Source organism: Alosa sapidissima, chromosome 3 (assembly GCF_018492685.1).
Source record: "Alosa sapidissima isolate fAloSap1 chromosome 3, fAloSap1.pri, whole genome shotgun sequence".
Taxonomy (NCBI): Eukaryota; Metazoa; Chordata; class Actinopteri; order Clupeiformes; family Clupeidae; genus Alosa; species Alosa sapidissima.
In genome coordinates this window covers 4,171,767-4,189,029 of record NC_055959.1, presented here as the reverse complement: position 1 = coordinate 4,189,029, position 17,263 = coordinate 4,171,767, and the positions used below count along the sequence as shown (strand labels likewise).

The window sequence follows — 17,263 nt, the reverse complement described above, 5'->3', positions numbered from 1 at the left end:
TTGAGTTACAAATTATGACATAACCATTAACACAAGCATTTACAAAGCATGATTATTGCAGTACTTGAACAGGATTATTCATGTTTTTCTTTCACCTTTTTCATTTACATTATTTGTATTAGCCACTGTACAACTGTACACTGTAGGCCACTATACAAACTATTACTATTTAGAATATACAGTGCTGTGCATAAGTTAAGACATTTATATATATAATAACACTTATTTATTTACGATACGTTAAAATAATTGATGTCCTATTTTTTTTTTTTTTTTAATTAAGGCATTAAGACAAAAGGCAAAATATGTTTTTTTATTCCCTCCCTTTAGTCAATTTCAGCATGGGTGTCTTAACTTTTGCACAGCACTGTATAAACTATATAGACTTCCCTTTCATGTCATAACACTGTATTGGTGCTGTGCAAGTCGAATTGCCGTGACTGTACGTGACGCTTGCTTGATTCTCACGGTTTTAAGCTAACTTAGTAGCGTTGTTGTGCATGGTGCATAAGAATATGTGGATGAAATGAATTATGTTTCCCATGTCATTTGGTAAAATAAATCGTCAAAAACTCGAAGAAAATCTCTTGGATTATAGCAGATAAGTGTCTTGTATCATATAATTTTGGTGAGCTCTACAGGAATTACAAACTCTCAGATGTAAATGGTTGCATGTCCTATTACTCAATTATTTTATTCAATTATTACTTAATTATTTGGATATTTAACATTAGTTACTTTCATTCAGAGGATTTTTAAATACATTTTCTACTCGTTTTAAAAGTAGGCCTAATGTGCAAGTAACTTGAAATGTAAAGTGGAATGACAGAAGTATAGGCCTTAGGCTTCCCATGTACTGTAGGCTAAACACCACCCCCTATTTTTCCAGTGTCCTTTGGTATGCAAAGTAACATCATAGTTAACACCACAACACTTAATTTTCGTTGACATGTCATTGAAATTGAACATTAGGCATACCAGATATTAGATTTGGTGATGGCCTTGGAGTCTGGCTGGCTCATATTCAGTGAGGTGAAGTTTCATGCAAGAATTGAGGCAGTCACCATTTAAGGGCAACTCCACTCAAAACGGTCATATCCATATGATGGAATGGAAACTTTCCCATTTCAGCCCGCTTGTGTTCGCGCTCGCAAGCTGTGGTCGCTGACGTTTCCTTTTTGACATTTTCCTTATCTAGCCTACAGCAAGCGCACACATCAACAATAAAAGTGACTGACTGAAATGGAGGGAAATCGGTGACTTTGTTTGATATTGACTTGGCAACAAACCGCGAATGTAACAATATTGTGCAGGCTACGGTTACGGAGTCAAGTGAGGTGGAAAGTTATATAGGCTAAATTACTCAGACCTACAATATTACATTTTGAAAATGAACTAAAATAAAATACATTTTAATTAAATACTCATTAATTATTTTCAAAAGCTGAGCCGCATCAGAGGGATCAAAGAGCCGCATGTGGCTCCGGAGCCGCGGGTTGCCGACCCCTGAGCTAGATTATTATTTGTTGACATGAAACCTGAACGAACGGCAGCTGTTCCTGAAGTTCACTTGCATTTTTTTTTTTAATTAGGCAACATTTTTTTTTGCAGTGGCGCTTGAATTCCAGGAGCGGCGCTGCTCCGCTGATGAATACATTGTAGGGGAAACACTGGCATCGTATGCTACGCGGTGTTATACTGTTGCATCATGCTATATGGGGTGTGCGGGGGATAGTAGGTGTTATAAAGCACCGCAGAATGACATAGTGGAGTAAGTAGTGTGGTATAAATCCTACCTTATTGAGCTGGGTGGAGGGGGTGCTTCCTGGAGCCCCAAAGCTGAAAAAGGAGTTGCGGGGAGGGCTGGGGGGGTAGTGATAGGAGGGGAGACGCTCACTGAAGCTGGAGGGGCGAGAAGGCTACACACACACACAGAAATGGAGATAGGCTCAGACACAGGAGGTTACGGTCACAGACAGAGCAATTAAATATAAATGCCATTCATATTTAAAGGAGACAGCGGCTACAGAGGGAGAAGGCGGCGGAGTGAATTACCTGAACGCCGAACCCTGGTAGCGAAGCGCCATCCAGAGTCTCTGGCTCATACAAGTGAGACAGAGGGTCCTGCAAAGGGAGGCAGAGAGAGAGAGAAAAGATGAAGTTGGCAGAGATGAATGGATACACTTGCAACTCCTGGAAACCAGCTCTAAAATGTGCTATATGGAGGCCTAGCCACTGGAGTCAAGTAAAAGAAATAAAATGAGGAAAATAAATAATTATACATTTTAAAATGTTGAAAGGGACAGAAAATAAATAATAATAATAAAAAAAAATAAAAAAAATAAAAAAAAGTTGAAAAGCACAGAAAATAAGAATTATGGAAGTGCCACAAGCATGACCCTTTATCTTCCAACAGCAGAACATTAAACATTTGGAAGCGGTGGAGGTCCAAACGTAGGGGCCTACACACTGAAACAAGAGGCCCAAAGAGCCAAACACTAATGATCTGTTCATGCCCGAGTGCAAACTGGGCCAAACAAAGCCGGTCATAATCATTATGAAGACCCAAATAAGCTTAGTGTACAGCAGGAACAATAAATCGATCAGTCAATTATTATTTGGGAAACAAAGAATGTCAGAAAATCGTGAAATGTCAAACAAATATTTGGTTCATTTAAAATTACTCAACAATGAAAATATAAGTCAGTCGCAGTCTACCTCAATATTGGGTGCCAGCGGGGCTTAAAATTACTTCCTTACCTCCTGGCAATCATTCTCAAAAATACATAAAACACCAAACCTAGGAACTCTAATTTGCAACCTGCCAAGAAAACTCCTCATTCCCCTTTTCATCTGCACAGTGAAAGGTACAATAACGATGAAACAAACGCTGGCAATCTGGACAATCAAAGGCTTGTATCTGGCAGCCATTTTCACAAATTAGGACACAGAAAGAGCTGGAGACGCCCCATGGGGGACTGATTCAAATCAACATGGGGTGCATTACAGTTGAGACGCAAATCCAAAATTATTGGAATACAAGCAGCTGCGGCACTCATCTTCACACTGCAACAATTTGCACACATATTTTCATCATTTTAAAAATTATAATAGTTCCACTTGCAGAATGATATTCTCCAGTTCAGATTCTATACAGGGATCTCCGTTAACCTGTATGAACATTTGCCCAATGCCCATTTAAATAAAATGTGCCTCAATTACTTTTCTTGTTGGCATGTCTGACATGATTTTTGTACCAACCAAGCACTAGCGATCCCATTATATAGGTCACAATTTGAATTTCAAGCACCACAAAGGAAATAACACATGCTACCTCCTGTACAGTCTACCATTTAAAACAAGGACTAGAATCCTCAGAACACAGCCATACACAAATGTGTAGAAAACCGTACTGAAGCCAGTTCATCACTAGTCTTCAATCATGCATCGAGCATCACATTAGAGATTCAGGGTTCCCACTCTAAGTGATATGTAAAATTCCATGACTTTCCACTGACAAAAAAAAACATGACTTACTATATAATGAATAATACAATATAGTGACCAATGATTTCAGAGCACCCGCGTAGTGTTCTAGAATCTTAGGCCATCCTTAAAAATATTTTCGTTTGCCGTAACCCGACCGACCCTGTCAATTTAGAACCGACCCAAATATTTATTTATTTTCCCCCTTTTAGTCTGACTGACTTGCCGGTTGTAAACTTGCGTTAATACCGACCGATTGTTTTTTTTTACTCTAAACCACCAATACAAATGCAATAAAATAATATTTTTAGTAGGCCGAAGTACTGTGAATATAAATTGCCTACATGCAAACGTGGCTCACTTCAATAAAACCCTGTGGCGTCATCTCTACACCATTGGTTTTACGCATGTCACACTATGGCCTACGCTTCGTTTCATTCACACAAACTGATAACGCTTTCACTTGGCATGAAGTTCTGGAAGAACTGTGGCCAGATCTTCTCATCCCTTCTCCCCCCAAGTCTAACTGTGACCGTGTTGGAGTTTTGAAATAGGTTGTGGTCTATTCAGCATCTCAAAATATGGGTCCGCAACATGGAGACTGCTGGTCCGGAGTCGTGGAGTGAAATCAGGCCCGGTGCTTCATCTGATAATTTGCTGCGCAGTTGATCAAGAAACCGCGGATCGACGAAAAAAGAAAACAAACGTTTCTGCTATCGATGTCAGTAAACATGAAGCCCTACATTTAAGTGGTGGCATGAGCATTCATTCAATGCGCGTCTGCGCGAGAGAAACTGAAACTAATCGATAATGTTGGTATCAAAGCACCGCTTCAACCTGTTGGCTATTTATTTAACGAAACTTAATAGAACGACGTTTTTTGGAACCTCCTTAGAAACAGAGCAGAGACTGTATAATACACTATATAGCACTGAGTATTGTATAGTCAAATTTCAATATAACGTGGCCAAGAGCTATTGTAGCCTTCTTTCTGGGTACATGTAGATGAGCCCTATGACCCCAAAGTCTGCCATGACCAGGCCTCAGGTCAAAGAAGTTTGAGAAAGGCTGGTCTATATAACCTGCATCAGAATGAGGTTTGCAATGGTGCGCCTGAAGGCACGGGTTGAAGACCCAGTCAGTTACGTCACGATATGCACATTTGTGTAAATTCATTCGTACGTAATCACAATGACCAACATTTTACTTTTTTTTTACTTTGAATCTTGAAAAAAACAAAAAAAATATATATATATTGACTTACCTACCGACCCATTTTTTATTTTTTGTGGCTGTTACTGCAAACAAAAATATTTTTAAGGATGGCCTTACTTTTTTAGAGCAGGAGATGAATAAATGGGCATTGAATAAACAGGTGGGCTACTCAAGCCAGCAGTAAAGATAATAACCAGATATACACCAATTCACAACAAAACTCCCTGATATTCAATGACCTCCATGACGGGTGGAAACCCTGGAGATTCCTGGAGGCGAGTGTGTTATGTGCCGCCACTAGTGGGCGGTGCCCTCACCTGGTGCAGGGGCGGGTACTCTGGGGTGTAGGAGTCCTGGTAGCGCAGGTTGAAGCTGGAGTGGAGGGTGTGGCCCGTGCGCTGGCTAGACGCGCTGCCTAACGTGGGCCTCTTCCTGTAGGCGTGACTGTAGGGGTGGGGCCTGCTGCTGGAGGCTGGGGAGAGAGAGGGAGAGGGAGAGAGCGAGAGAGAAAATGCATTTTAGTCATCGCCTGAATCAGCAGACTACACAGACCATCCGTCCTCATTTTTGAGCAAATTGAGCAGGTGGCGCTGGGTGAAGTGATCAGCATGAGGCTCACGCAGATATAGAAGCCCAAGCCCAGCAGGACAGACTTACCAGCAGAGGGGAAAACGTTGGGGTTGTTCAGGAATGGATTGTGGGATACCCCCACCTCTTTGGGAGGCGCTCCTAACAGTGACTGGGGATTGGGAAAGCAGTAACAGACAGGTTAGCTTACAACCATTATACCTTTTTTTTTTTTTTTTTTTTTTTTAAAAAGTACTTCACTGAAATCGATGCATGGTGCCTTTTGATACATCCTTAGCAAAAATGCACTGAACTTCTCCGCGGCATCAGATCACACACTATGAGTTATTATGCATCTACTAGCCTCAACGTGGCTTAGGGAGTCATTTCAGGATTCAGCGCTGCAGTGCCGACACCGGTGAACGAGCGGAAATGTCACAAGCTCTTAACCTCGTCCGTGACTAGACCGTTAAATGGCAACAGAAATGCCAGGAAAAGTATGACTGACTTAGTCTCCGTACCTCTCGCAACTATATCTTCTGCATTTAACAGCTGTAGCGCAAAAAGGACGAGAATAAATAAATGGCTGAAGATAAACGAATGACTGCTCAGGTTTGGGTCTCCAGGCTGCTTATCCCTTCTTAAGGCGAGACACTACAGGTGAATAGGGTAAAATTTTAAAGGGACACCAGGCAACGTTTTTGTGTTAATCAATCATCTTCGTAAGTCGGTATATGGTTAAATGACTCATTACGGGGCGAATGAAGACTCTCTGGCCCGTTGCTACTGCCTGTAGGAAGAATATTCCACTTGCAAGTTCGGTGTATCCTACCCGCCGACCGAAGCAGGATCAGTTTACAGCACAGAGGCAGGCTAACGAATAATAATAATAATAATAATAATAATGGCAGAGCCGGCGAAGAAGCAGCGAAAACCCTTGACTGGAAGACACAAAGAGTTTCGTAGAGAAAAAGCATCATGCTTGCCTGGTGTCCCTTTAAAATTAGACATCACCATGAAACTTGGTCAGTTGATTACTTACACAAGTATGAACAAAAAACAAGTTGTTAAAAATGTAATGTTTAATTATGCAAATTAGGCACTCATTAAATATGCACGATTTTGCATATATTTTCAGTAGGTAGATCTGAACATGATAAAGCCAGGTACAAATTTTTTTTAAATTTTATTTACACAAGATGAAAACAAAATTAGAGGGATTTCAGGATATCTGCTTTCATTACCTAAGAAATCAAAATATACTGTCCATAGCCTTAATTTTTTTTATTTTTTGGCATATTTCTTTGATTAAAATGTAACAAATCAGGCCAGGAATGAGGTTATTAACAAATCCCTCGGTAAATATCTTCAGAAAACTGCTAAGTGTATAACTGGTGCTACAGGTTCTACATAGGCCGAGATGTTTCTACTGGAAAATGAGAACTCAATTTGAGAAAACAGCCTTGGAGATTCTGTTCTCAGCCTACACTCGCCTTTGAACTTCCGCGATTGGTTGCGGATACAAATGAAATGTCCATATTGGGATTGCACAACATCATGCAGGAAAAACAGGGCTTTCCAACGGTACTACACATATGTTTCGCATCACGGTCGTGGTCGAGCATAAAACGTTAGAAGGCTAACTTCTGGTGAATTTAGGAGAAATATGCAGGCGTGAGTAGAAAAAATGGAATGAAATAAACACCTAAATGTGTAAGTCAGACTTTGTTGTAGTAGTGTGAAAGAAGAGATGCTAAGGTAGCAAATTAACCCAAAATCTCGAAATTGACCAGTGCATGAAAAAACGATGTTGTTTTCACCTGCCGTGTCTTGCCTTAAGCAGAAGAACCAACTTATGGCCTCCTTACACCAAACAACTTTGACAAGATTTGGCAAAGATTCTTGAAAGATTGGAGTCTTGAGTAAAGCTTGAATGGGGGGCATTAGTTAAAAGACTACAATCTTTCAAGGCTTGTCATAACTCTACTTTTAGACATTAATGTCATAACTCTACTTTTAGACATTAATGTTTAATGTGAATAGCCTCATTGGAAGTATACTTACTGAAAAAAATATTGACGTGTTCAAAACTTATTTTCCCCGCTGTACATGGCTGTTCAATCGGAATAAGAACGGAATACACCACATCCTACATTCCGATTAAATTTCTATTAGGATAAGCAGTTTTATTCCGATGAAGGGGTTTAGAATTGGAATAAAATGACAACCAGAGTGTCCACGTAAACCCACCTAGTGATCATCCTTTCCATATCATAAAGCCTTCTTCATTTCCTAATTTTGCTCATTGCACAGGTGTCTTACCCCGGGTATGGCAGGTGCCTCAGCTCCAAGCACGCCTCCCAGGAGCGGCATGGGCAGGCCCTGCAGAGCTGGGGAGGGGGTGGAGGGGAAGCTACAGGGGGGGGTGGGAGACTCCTGCTCACGGCCCAGCGGACGAGAGGGGGGCTTGATGGGGCCTGGGGCCTCCGCTGGTAGAGTCAGCCCTGGAACCATTCCGCCTGGATACAGAGAACACAAAGAACGCACACACACACAAAAAGGCCATGAGACAGTGGGAGTCATCAAGTAGCCAAAACGATCTGCTGAAGTCCTGTGGGGCCATTGGCAGGTGCTAAAGCTCATCCATACTCCAGCAAGGCGGAGCAGATGTGCGGTACGCAGGAGTTTGGAAGATAACCTTTCAGCCGCCCGGTAATGAAGGCCATAGAGACCTGGCGACGGCGCCCACAGACAGATCAATGCCTTTAATGAGTCAATGCCACAGGAGCACAGCACTGGCAACAGCACTGAACACTGCAGAGTGCTGACGAGCCGGCCCAGAATGCAACGCACACAGGGACTCACCTTGAGGTAGATCTCCCAGCATGGTGACGCCCTGCTGGAGGGCATGAGGGCCCAGAGGGTTCTCGCCCAGGAGTCCGGCCTGTCGGGGAAAGACGAGAGACGACTGCGTTAGTCATGCCACGCCAAGTCGTGTGGTGGTCACCGACACGGGCACACGCGTACACAGACACACACGTCAGTTGACTTACCTCTCCAGTTCAAGTCAACCCATTACATCACATCTTAACTTACCACATAGTTACCTTGTTACTGAATATTCAGAGCGGTGTGAAGATTAAGAAAAATGAACACGGCATTACAAAGAGCAAACAGGGAGAGGGAAATGAGGACGAAGATGACAGGAGTCACATCAGAGCCAAGGGGGTTCAGCAAAGCAGCTCTAGAACTACAAAAGCCACACACACACACACAAAATTGGTCACTCACACAGGGAAGAAGGCGGCTGTCTTTACTGTGCAGGACCTGTGCCCAGAGAAGAGGGTTTCCCAAAAAAGCTTGCTGACAGGGGAGAGGAGAGAGGGAGAGATGAGGGGGAGGAGCGACACCAGGCATGGAGAGCGGAGGTGTAAGGAGAGGGGAGGATGCTGTGAGGGGGACGGACAGCACGTGGTGGACACGAGGGAACGGTACCTGTTGGACTTGGGCCTGGTTCTGAAGCAGCAACTGCAGGAGGGCAGCGGAGAGGGCAGGGTTGCCCAGCAGGGGCATGGTGGGAGCAGCACCCAACAGACCTGCAGAGACACGAGGGTCAGTAACAACAACAATGTCTCACTGTACTTGTATATCGCTTTATCAAAGTTTTTTCCAATAAGGGGGGGGGGGGGGGGGGTCACTAACTAGCCTTGTCCAACCAGACTCTTGTACATTTCATAATGTAGAGAGTCTGGCCACTTTCTATTGCCTTCCTCCGCCTTGGAGGGAGACATGCAGAAAAGGAGGAAAGAGTGGAGTGAAAGGGGAGAATGTAAAGGAGGAAAAGAGAGGAGAAAAGAACAGAGGGAGATGGGGAAGAGAGTGAGAGAACAAGAATGACCTCAGCTGCTGATGTGTTCTGTTCTGTGTTATCCCTCTACCCTGCGGTTGGGTATTTTGTGTGTGTGTGTGTGTGTGTGTGTGCCAGAGAGGCGGAACCATCTCCTCTGACAGCTTCAGACAAGCATGCTAATTGAGCGTCCACCCCGGGTGGTGATGAGTAACGACCGTGCTGCAGCATGGTGTGGGGGAGTGTGTGTGTGTGTGTGAGGGCTGCCCTACCCTGCACATCAGTGTAGCGTTGTGTGAGTGTGTATGCACGCCTGCACGCCTCTCTGAAGTAGTGTCGTATGGTGTGTGTGCACACGTAGATCTCCCCACACAGTAGTGCTGTCAGTGTGTGTATGTGCGTTGCACTGCAAATTAATAAAGTGTAGAGAGTGTGTGTGTCGTCCTCACCCTGCTTGCGGCCCTGGGCCAGAGGCGTCAGAAGCATCTTGAGTGTGGCGGGGTTGCTGAGGCCAGTGAGGATCTGCATGGCTGTGGGCTCCGGCAGAAGCCCCTTCCCACGGTTCAGAGCCTGAGATCATAAACACACACAGCACAAGCTTTAGACAGCTTAGAAACACGGAGGGGGGGGAGAGAGAGCGAGAGAGAGAGAGAGAGAGAGAGAGAGAGAGAGAGAGAGAGAGAGAGAGAGAGAGAGAGAGAGAGAGAGAGAGAGAGAGAGAGAGAGAGACACACACTCACACACAGAGAGAGCAAGAGGGACACACAGCATGAGCGTTCCCTTCCTCAAGCTGGAAACACAACAAACAAGCTGCTGGACAGGCCTCACACTGCTTTTTTAGACCACATAAAACTAACACAGAAAATTGGATGCTACACTGGGTTGTTGGTAAGAGCCAATACAAGGCAAGTGGGTGGAGGATATGGTCTTTAAAATGGAGCATGTTTGTCATGAACTGTGTAAACATGTTGTCTGGAGAAGATAAAACCTTGACACACATTTGTTTATGCTGTTAAAAAGGTCAAGGGTATAAACAAGCTTTAATATGGCCCACCAAAGTAAGGGAGGCGTTTTGTAGATGCAAAACTGACCACAGTAAGACTTATTTTTGCGGGGCGGGGGTATGGGGGTTAGTTGCCGGGGCAGTTAATATTAGGGGTGTGCGAGAGGATTGATGGGGTGTACCATGGTCTGGGCTGCAATGAGGGCAGCCAGCATGCTCCTGCCTGGCGGTCCTGGGGCGCAGAAGGAAACGCGAATGTGGGCGCCGCCCAGTGCTCGGCCGTCCGCCACCCGCTGCACTTCCTCGGCCATCTCTGGTGTGGAGAACTCGAGCACAGCGAAGCGCCGGAAACTCCCGTCCTGCCCCTGGGCGAGCTGCAGTGAAGACAAAGGCAAAACTAATGAGTTAATTAACATAGGAGCGTGTTAATCAGATTACGCTGCTCATCCCTCCCTACACCTACCCACCAACCAACGCAGCGATGCATCACAAAGTCAGCAGTCATAGCCTACATTTCAAACCGGCAGAGTCAGCTTTTAAAGCCTCTCTACAGCAACACAATGTCAGTTTGAGGACAGACTCAAAGAGCTGCACTTGAGCATTTCGGGGAACGCGGCGAACGGCAAACAAGTGGCTTCCTCAGCGAAAACCACGAGTGTGGAGCTCACAGAGACTCACTGCCTACAGTCTCTTCTGTGTGCTGTTGGCTTTCAAAGGAGTCTCCACCACCGCTGGCTAGTTACTCAAGAGGAGCCCTGTGGAGGGGTGGACCAGGTCCCCCTTGACAGAGACAAATCCTACTCATTTAAGAGGCAATCGGCTGTGAGCGGATCAAACAAACCCCCATAAAACCAACTCCACTCTTCCACCCCACTGCCCATTGTGCACTCATGACCTTCCAACTGTGTGCCCGTGCGTGCGTGTGTGTCATGACAAAGACAGAGGGGCTACCACATAGAACAATGCCTGATACTGCCTCTACTGAAACGACACTTTCTGCAGCAGGTGTGTGTGTATGTGTGTGTTTAACATATGAAAAAACCCGAGTACGCTGCTCTCTCCCATTCCAGAAAGCCCTGCAGGGCCAGAGGCCAGCTGACGGACGGCACCTGGGAGAGTCAGGTGGTCATCGCCATAGAAACCAGCAGTGCACATCGCTATAGAAACACTGAGTGACCCGCCAGGGGGAAACGAGAGATAGAGGGAGAGAGAGAAGAGAGAAAATGCAAAAATCAGGACAAAGGTGAGTGCTCGAGGAGAACCGAATCTCCATCTATGCACAAAATGGCTGGAACGAGTTCAGAGCAGCAATCAAAAATTTACAGCAAGAGAGGGCTCATTATACATTTTGCCACAAGTGACTTTTTACTTTAATCACAGAGGCAGAAAGACATCTGAGCCTAATTACAAAAGAGCAATCTGACTGAGGCGGTCAAAAACATTCCCTTCACTAGGCTGAGCATGATTAGCCTTGCATGCTATAATTATTCTTTTTTTTTTAAATCACCATTGTTTTAAGCCACAGGCGAATCAGTACTGCGCTGGCTTATATGGGTCTTTCATGTTCAAGCTTCTATGTTTTTAAACTTGATCTTAATAGCATGGCCCATCGTCATAATTTAATGTAAAACATTAAAAAAAACAACAACATAAATACCAGTCTTCAAACAGTTCATGCTCAAAACTGAGACTATATAAAATGAAGACAGTCGACAGATTAGTAAATCTATGTAAAAAAACAAAGCGCAAATTTTTCAAAGGGCGTTTCGCTTGGACACATCCAAATTGGCCAATCTCACGTTGATTAGGTATCAGAAGCTTTTAAATGTCAAGTCATCTGTGATTAAATGACATTAAATTGTATAAACTTACGGATGTTCAAGAGAGAATAACATAGTAACCTAGTGGGAATTCTGATTTTTTTTTTATAAATAGGAGCAATCCACACAAATAATTTAGGAAAATACGTTTTGTGAAACGATCAAATTACTTTCAACTTTTTTAACTGCTCACGTTCATACATTTCTCAAGATGGGCTTAACAAGTGATCAAGGCTTAAGGCCAATTCACGCCAAAGACTTGCTAATTGCAATGAGACTAAATCATTGCAGAGAGGAGTTGCAGCAGTGTGAATTAAACTGTCAGTTGTTGCAAGCCGTTTCAAAAAATTTGACATGTCAAATCACTGTCGCGAGGTTCTAGAACACTTATATCTGAAAAGTATTTATGATGTGACGCCACTCAGTCAGTCCAGCAGAGGTGTCAGGTCAGAGTTCTGGTCAAAGGACAGGCAGGAAGTGTTCACCTATTCTAGCTATTTGTATCTTATTAAAACATGTGCAATATAAATAAACGCTTACTTTACAGACTTTCACTTTACCCAATTCTTATCAGGAAATTCTTAAGATTTGAAGAATACCCATGCCTGCACATCTGTCAAAACGGGTATGCTAATAACGTCACAAAAACAAATGTTATTCCACAGACTGTTGGCCAGCTTTGTTGGTTAACTTTGCTGGCTAACAAGTTCAACTGGCTACAAGTTGAGCTATGATAGAAACATGGGTGCTGTTGAGAGTTATTGCACCGGTGTGAACTTTTAAAATGTATGATCTTGCACCAAGTTGCTAGAGCATTTTACAACATTGCAGCTAGACTCATCGCAAGTCTTCGGTATAAATTGGCCTTTAAAAATGTTAACCAGAAACATTTGATCCATGTTGTGCAAGTATCGCATGTGCACCCAAAGGACATTAGCACCTAGGGCAGTTGGCTTCTCCTATGCAGTTTGATCGAGGTAGTGTGCACACAAGACACTACACACTGTTGTTCCAAGTGACTTACAATATAGACACAACACCTCTCTGCTCTCCCTGTTGCTCCCCAAGTTACTAGCATTAGAATCAAGACAAATCAGACTGTCGCTAGTGATGCAGGACAAACATTCACAAATGCATCTAAAAAAAGGTCAATATCCTAGAAAAGAAAAGTGAAATAGTTCAAGCCTTTTTGAAATTTTTATCTTTATGATTACATTTTGGAAATCAAAAACTCAGTATCTCAATATTGAATAATAATAAAGAATTCATAATACAGAAATGTTCACCTGAGAAGAGCTCTTATCAGCTAACCGAGTCAAAACACTGGCAATGGTTTTAAATCTCTCAGTCTGGGCAGGGCAATGGACTTTACTGTGATATTCTAATTTCCGGAGATGCACCAGTATGTGGGGGACTGGGCAGCTCTGAGTGCTGTGGCCCAATCACCTCCACAACCTAACCCAAGATTTCACCAACTAGTGATTATTCAAAGGAACTCCCTCTGCTTGGATTGGTAGACCAAAGTAGACCCTCCCCCAATCTCCCACCCAATGACCCTACGCACCTGGCAGAAGATGGGCGCGTGCGTATCAGCCAGTGCCGCCAGCAGGTCCTGAGCACTGACCAGGCTGGGGGGCAGCCGGTCGACGCAGAGGCAGCGCGAGTGCAGCATGGGGAAGGTGAGCGAGCCCACCTCGGTCCAGTGCACATAGAGCATTCGTGAGCCCAGCTGCTTGCCCAGCAGCTCTGACTTGGCACGCGCAGCTGAGTCCTTCTTCATGTACTCCACGAAGCCGTAGCCCTTGGAGTGGCCCGTGACTGCGCTGTGCACCAGGAAGCAGCGCTCCAGGTTGCCGAAGGGACGCACCAGCTCCTCAAACTGCTGCTGGCTGAAGGCGCGAGGCAGGTTGGCGATGCACAGCAGCGCATCTGTGGGCTGCAGCTGCACCGAGATCTCGCGCTCACGCAGCACGTGCTGGTGGAACTCTCCAATGGCATGCTGGGCCTGCTCACCGTTCAGCAAGGTGACGAAAGCTGTGGAGGCAGGAACGGAGAGAGAGACAAAGACACTTTGACTTTACAGCATCTTACTGGCACCAAAAGATGCTGACCTAAAAGAATCTTAACTGGCAGATTTTGGTTTACTGATATTTGATGCCAAAAGACATTAAAATGTATAACAACTATACAAATTGATAAAACAGGGAGGGGGGGAGAGCACGCAAGCGAGCGAACAAGAGAAAAGATGCTTGAAGATGTCAGTGGGACAAGACGGACAAGGCCACAGCCAACAGTTAATAATTCCTCATTTTCATGGTCTACGGGCTTTTAAATAATGCGCTAATGCCTGGCACTTAATGGATTGTTTCTGAATGACGTCCTTCACAGGGTTGGAACAACAATTTGTTGCGACTAACTCATGCATACTCAACCATGCCAAGCTGGATTTGCCCATCATTAATAAGAATCATAATTAATTGAATGTATGCAGTGAATGTGGAAATTCTCACACCTAACACTAAAATGCACTTTTAGCAGCAGGGTCAAATAAAGCAGTTAAAGTGATTGAAAGAGATTGGGTAGTTTTTTCTGTACAGATTACAGACTAATTCTTAAAGTGTCTACAGCAAGCGAGTCAGGTGCTAATATGGCTGATTTGAAAACAGAGTAAATTAATTGAATCAAACTTAAATCTGCTTTTAGATTTAGTGCGGAAAATCAGGCAACGCAAATAAGAGAGGGACAAAAAACAAAAACAAACCTGTGCCCTTATACTTATCGACAAAGCAGTACTTCAGGTCATAACTGCTCAGCAGGTCATGCACCTCCTGCAAAAAAAACACCACAATATCATTCATCATCATGCAATCATTCCTTCTAAAGGGAAGGCACAAAGGAACTACATTCTTAGTGAATATTGGTGCACAGCTAAATGGATTGGAATAGATATGAAATTCATGCAAGAAGGGGGATTTAATTCACAGAGTAATTTCAGAGAGTTCACAAAAAGACATCTTAGCCAGAAAGGCTCCATCACTGTGCAACATATTTCCAGAACGTTCATTTGCGCCAGGTGAATGGCTATGGTTTTGTTCCTGCGCCTTCAACCCCTTTGTAATCCTCACAGCTCCGTCCCCATCTGGAACTCCCAATGTGCGTCCATACAAACAATACCATGTGCACGCACCACAGTTCACCACAGGTCAGGCATATTCCTAAAATAAATAGTCATTCAGTGCCTATCTTTAGAGGGGTACACAAAACGATATCCACTACAACGAAACTGGAGTGTTCAATATCGTTAGTTATTCATGTTAACTTATCTTTTCCTTCCAAACAACCCCTGCTAAAAATGGTAAATGGCGCCCCTCTTGTGGACACCTCACAGTAACGGGTGCAAACCTTCATCCAGAAAATTACAAGCATACTTTACCATCTTTTTTCGAGATGATAATCGTTTAACGAAGGTAACACTTTAACTTGAAAGGTTTTCAACTGGACGGCCATTCATTACTGGCAAGGTCGCCATTTGACAATCACAATTTGTTCAAGAGGTCACACGGGTCATTTAGATCAACCATGCCAGATTCAACCACAATGTTAGTCCATTCATTCAAACAGCCAATGTTGACAGTGCAAGATGTGCCTCAAAAAGTAACGTTTAGGTTTTTAATTTTAAAGTAGAAGATAATGCCCATGCACACGCACTAGACTACAGACAAATCTTGTTAATTATTAATTACACGCTTCTTTGGTTAGTTAAGTCATCCTGTCAAACTAACGGAAAGCGTGTTCAAAATCTGATTGCCAGCAAGGAACCTGCAAATTACAGGCCAAACCCAGCTACTTTCACGTTGGGGTAGTTTAGCAATAACGTTATACTAGTAGCAATTATTTACACGGCCCACCAGCATTTCACGACAGCTCAAATGCGAAGTAGAAAAACGTAGGTTAAACACTAATTGTAACAAAGTTTAGACATATGATTCCCTGGAGTTAACCACATCTCTTCGTTGGTTAACGTTACCTAATTAATCATGTCGGTAATTAATTACTAATCTGTTAAATTAGATGTAAATCTACAAATTCAAATCATGATGCCTCGATTAAGTTAGCCTACTTGATAAAGTTACAATTGCTACCCAGGCAATTAGCACGCTAACCATACAATGAATGGGATTGCCAGGCTGATGGTTTGAGCATAAGTTATACATGGCGCACTAACGTTAGTGGCAAGTCCTAATTAATGTTACAGCTGGCTAAAAACTAACAAAGTAGGTTTCGGCACTTTCGAGTCACAGACTTAAGTTTTACATCACATCAAGTTGACATACATACTAACAGTTAACGTAACAAGTAACGTAACCTTCAAATTAACGTTAACACTACATTCAACAAAAACGTCCTAGCTAGAACTAGACAGCACCACGCCACCCAGTCAAATTTACTAACGTTAGAGAACACCTGCTAACGTTAACCGCAGGTAGTATATTAGCTACAACAGTGGCAGATAAGGGCACCGAAAGCCCACGGGTCGACCAACAAATCTGCATAGCAAGCAAACTTGTAGCAGTGACTTAACGTTTACAGCTAAATAGCTATAGCTAACGTGGTCATACTTGGTGGCTGGGTAGCCAGCCAGAATGTTCGACAACTAACGTTACGTTAGCGAATGGCTAACGTTAGCCTAGCTAGCCGAGTTATCACTGGCGTTATTTGATAAACCGAAAGAGAAGATAGACAATTACCTGATTGGTTATATCGGAAGGAAGATTTTTAATGATGATCTTCCGACGATTGTAAAACTCTTTTCGAGTCCTCTCGAGTCTGCTTTCAATCTCTTCAGGATTCAAAACAGGCAACTCATCGTCAACTCTCCTTTGGCATTCACTACCCCTAGGTGCCGTTTCCTCAGAAGTCTCAGCATCTGGATCCCTTCTCTCTCCCAAAACCCATTCCTCCTGTTCTACAACAGTACCGTAGTTTTCATACAACGTTAGTGGACGGGAACCACAATTTTGCCCGGCATAGGGTTTTTCATCTCTGGCAGCTGCGCTAACGGACACCGCGGCCGCCATCGCTTGTGCTGGGAAGTTTTTGCTCGAACAAGCACTAGCAGTTCAGAGCAGTTTAAACAATACACACATGGAGGCAACTCGGTCGCTCATTGGACGAGAGGATGATGCCTTTTTTCATCGTTAGGGGCGGGCACTTCCAGTCACATGTTACATTTAAACCTCTCATCTGATTGTTACTAAGAAGCTGAGCTGATTTGTGTTAGCTTTGTATTTGTAGTAATGAATATTATTGTGTATTTAATACGGT

General features: G+C 43.7%; 1 protein-coding gene across 4 annotated transcripts in view; it reads right to left on the bottom strand.

Annotated features, from left to right (window-relative positions):
- raver1 (ribonucleoprotein, PTB-binding 1) overlaps positions 1 to 17,093 on the bottom strand; it is a 32,161-nt gene extending 15,068 nt beyond the window's left edge. The window contains exons 1-13 of one of the 4 annotated variants that reach the window (XM_042086501.1): positions 16,687 to 17,093; positions 14,700 to 14,766; positions 13,503 to 13,972; positions 10,301 to 10,492; positions 9,565 to 9,685; positions 8,764 to 8,864; positions 8,560 to 8,631; positions 8,134 to 8,212; positions 7,591 to 7,787; positions 5,359 to 5,440; positions 5,019 to 5,173; positions 2,056 to 2,124; positions 1,797 to 1,919 (exon numbers count right to left, since the gene is read on the bottom strand). In XM_042086501.1, the coding sequence (XP_041942435.1) occupies positions 1,797 to 1,919; positions 2,056 to 2,124; positions 5,019 to 5,173; positions 5,359 to 5,440; positions 7,591 to 7,787; positions 8,134 to 8,212; positions 8,560 to 8,631; positions 8,764 to 8,864; positions 9,565 to 9,685; positions 10,301 to 10,492; positions 13,503 to 13,972; positions 14,700 to 14,766; positions 16,687 to 17,016 (2,058 nt within the window). In that variant the 5' untranslated portion in view covers positions 17,017 to 17,093. The remainder of the gene's footprint in view (positions 1 to 1,796; positions 1,920 to 2,055; positions 2,125 to 5,018; positions 5,174 to 5,358; positions 5,441 to 7,590; positions 7,788 to 8,133; positions 8,213 to 8,559; positions 8,632 to 8,763; positions 8,865 to 9,564; positions 9,686 to 10,300; positions 10,493 to 13,502; positions 13,973 to 14,699; positions 14,767 to 16,686) is intronic. The other 3 variants (XM_042086502.1, XM_042086503.1, XM_042086505.1) reach the window with 3 other exon arrangements.
- Between the last annotated feature and the right edge of the window lie 170 nt (positions 17,094 to 17,263).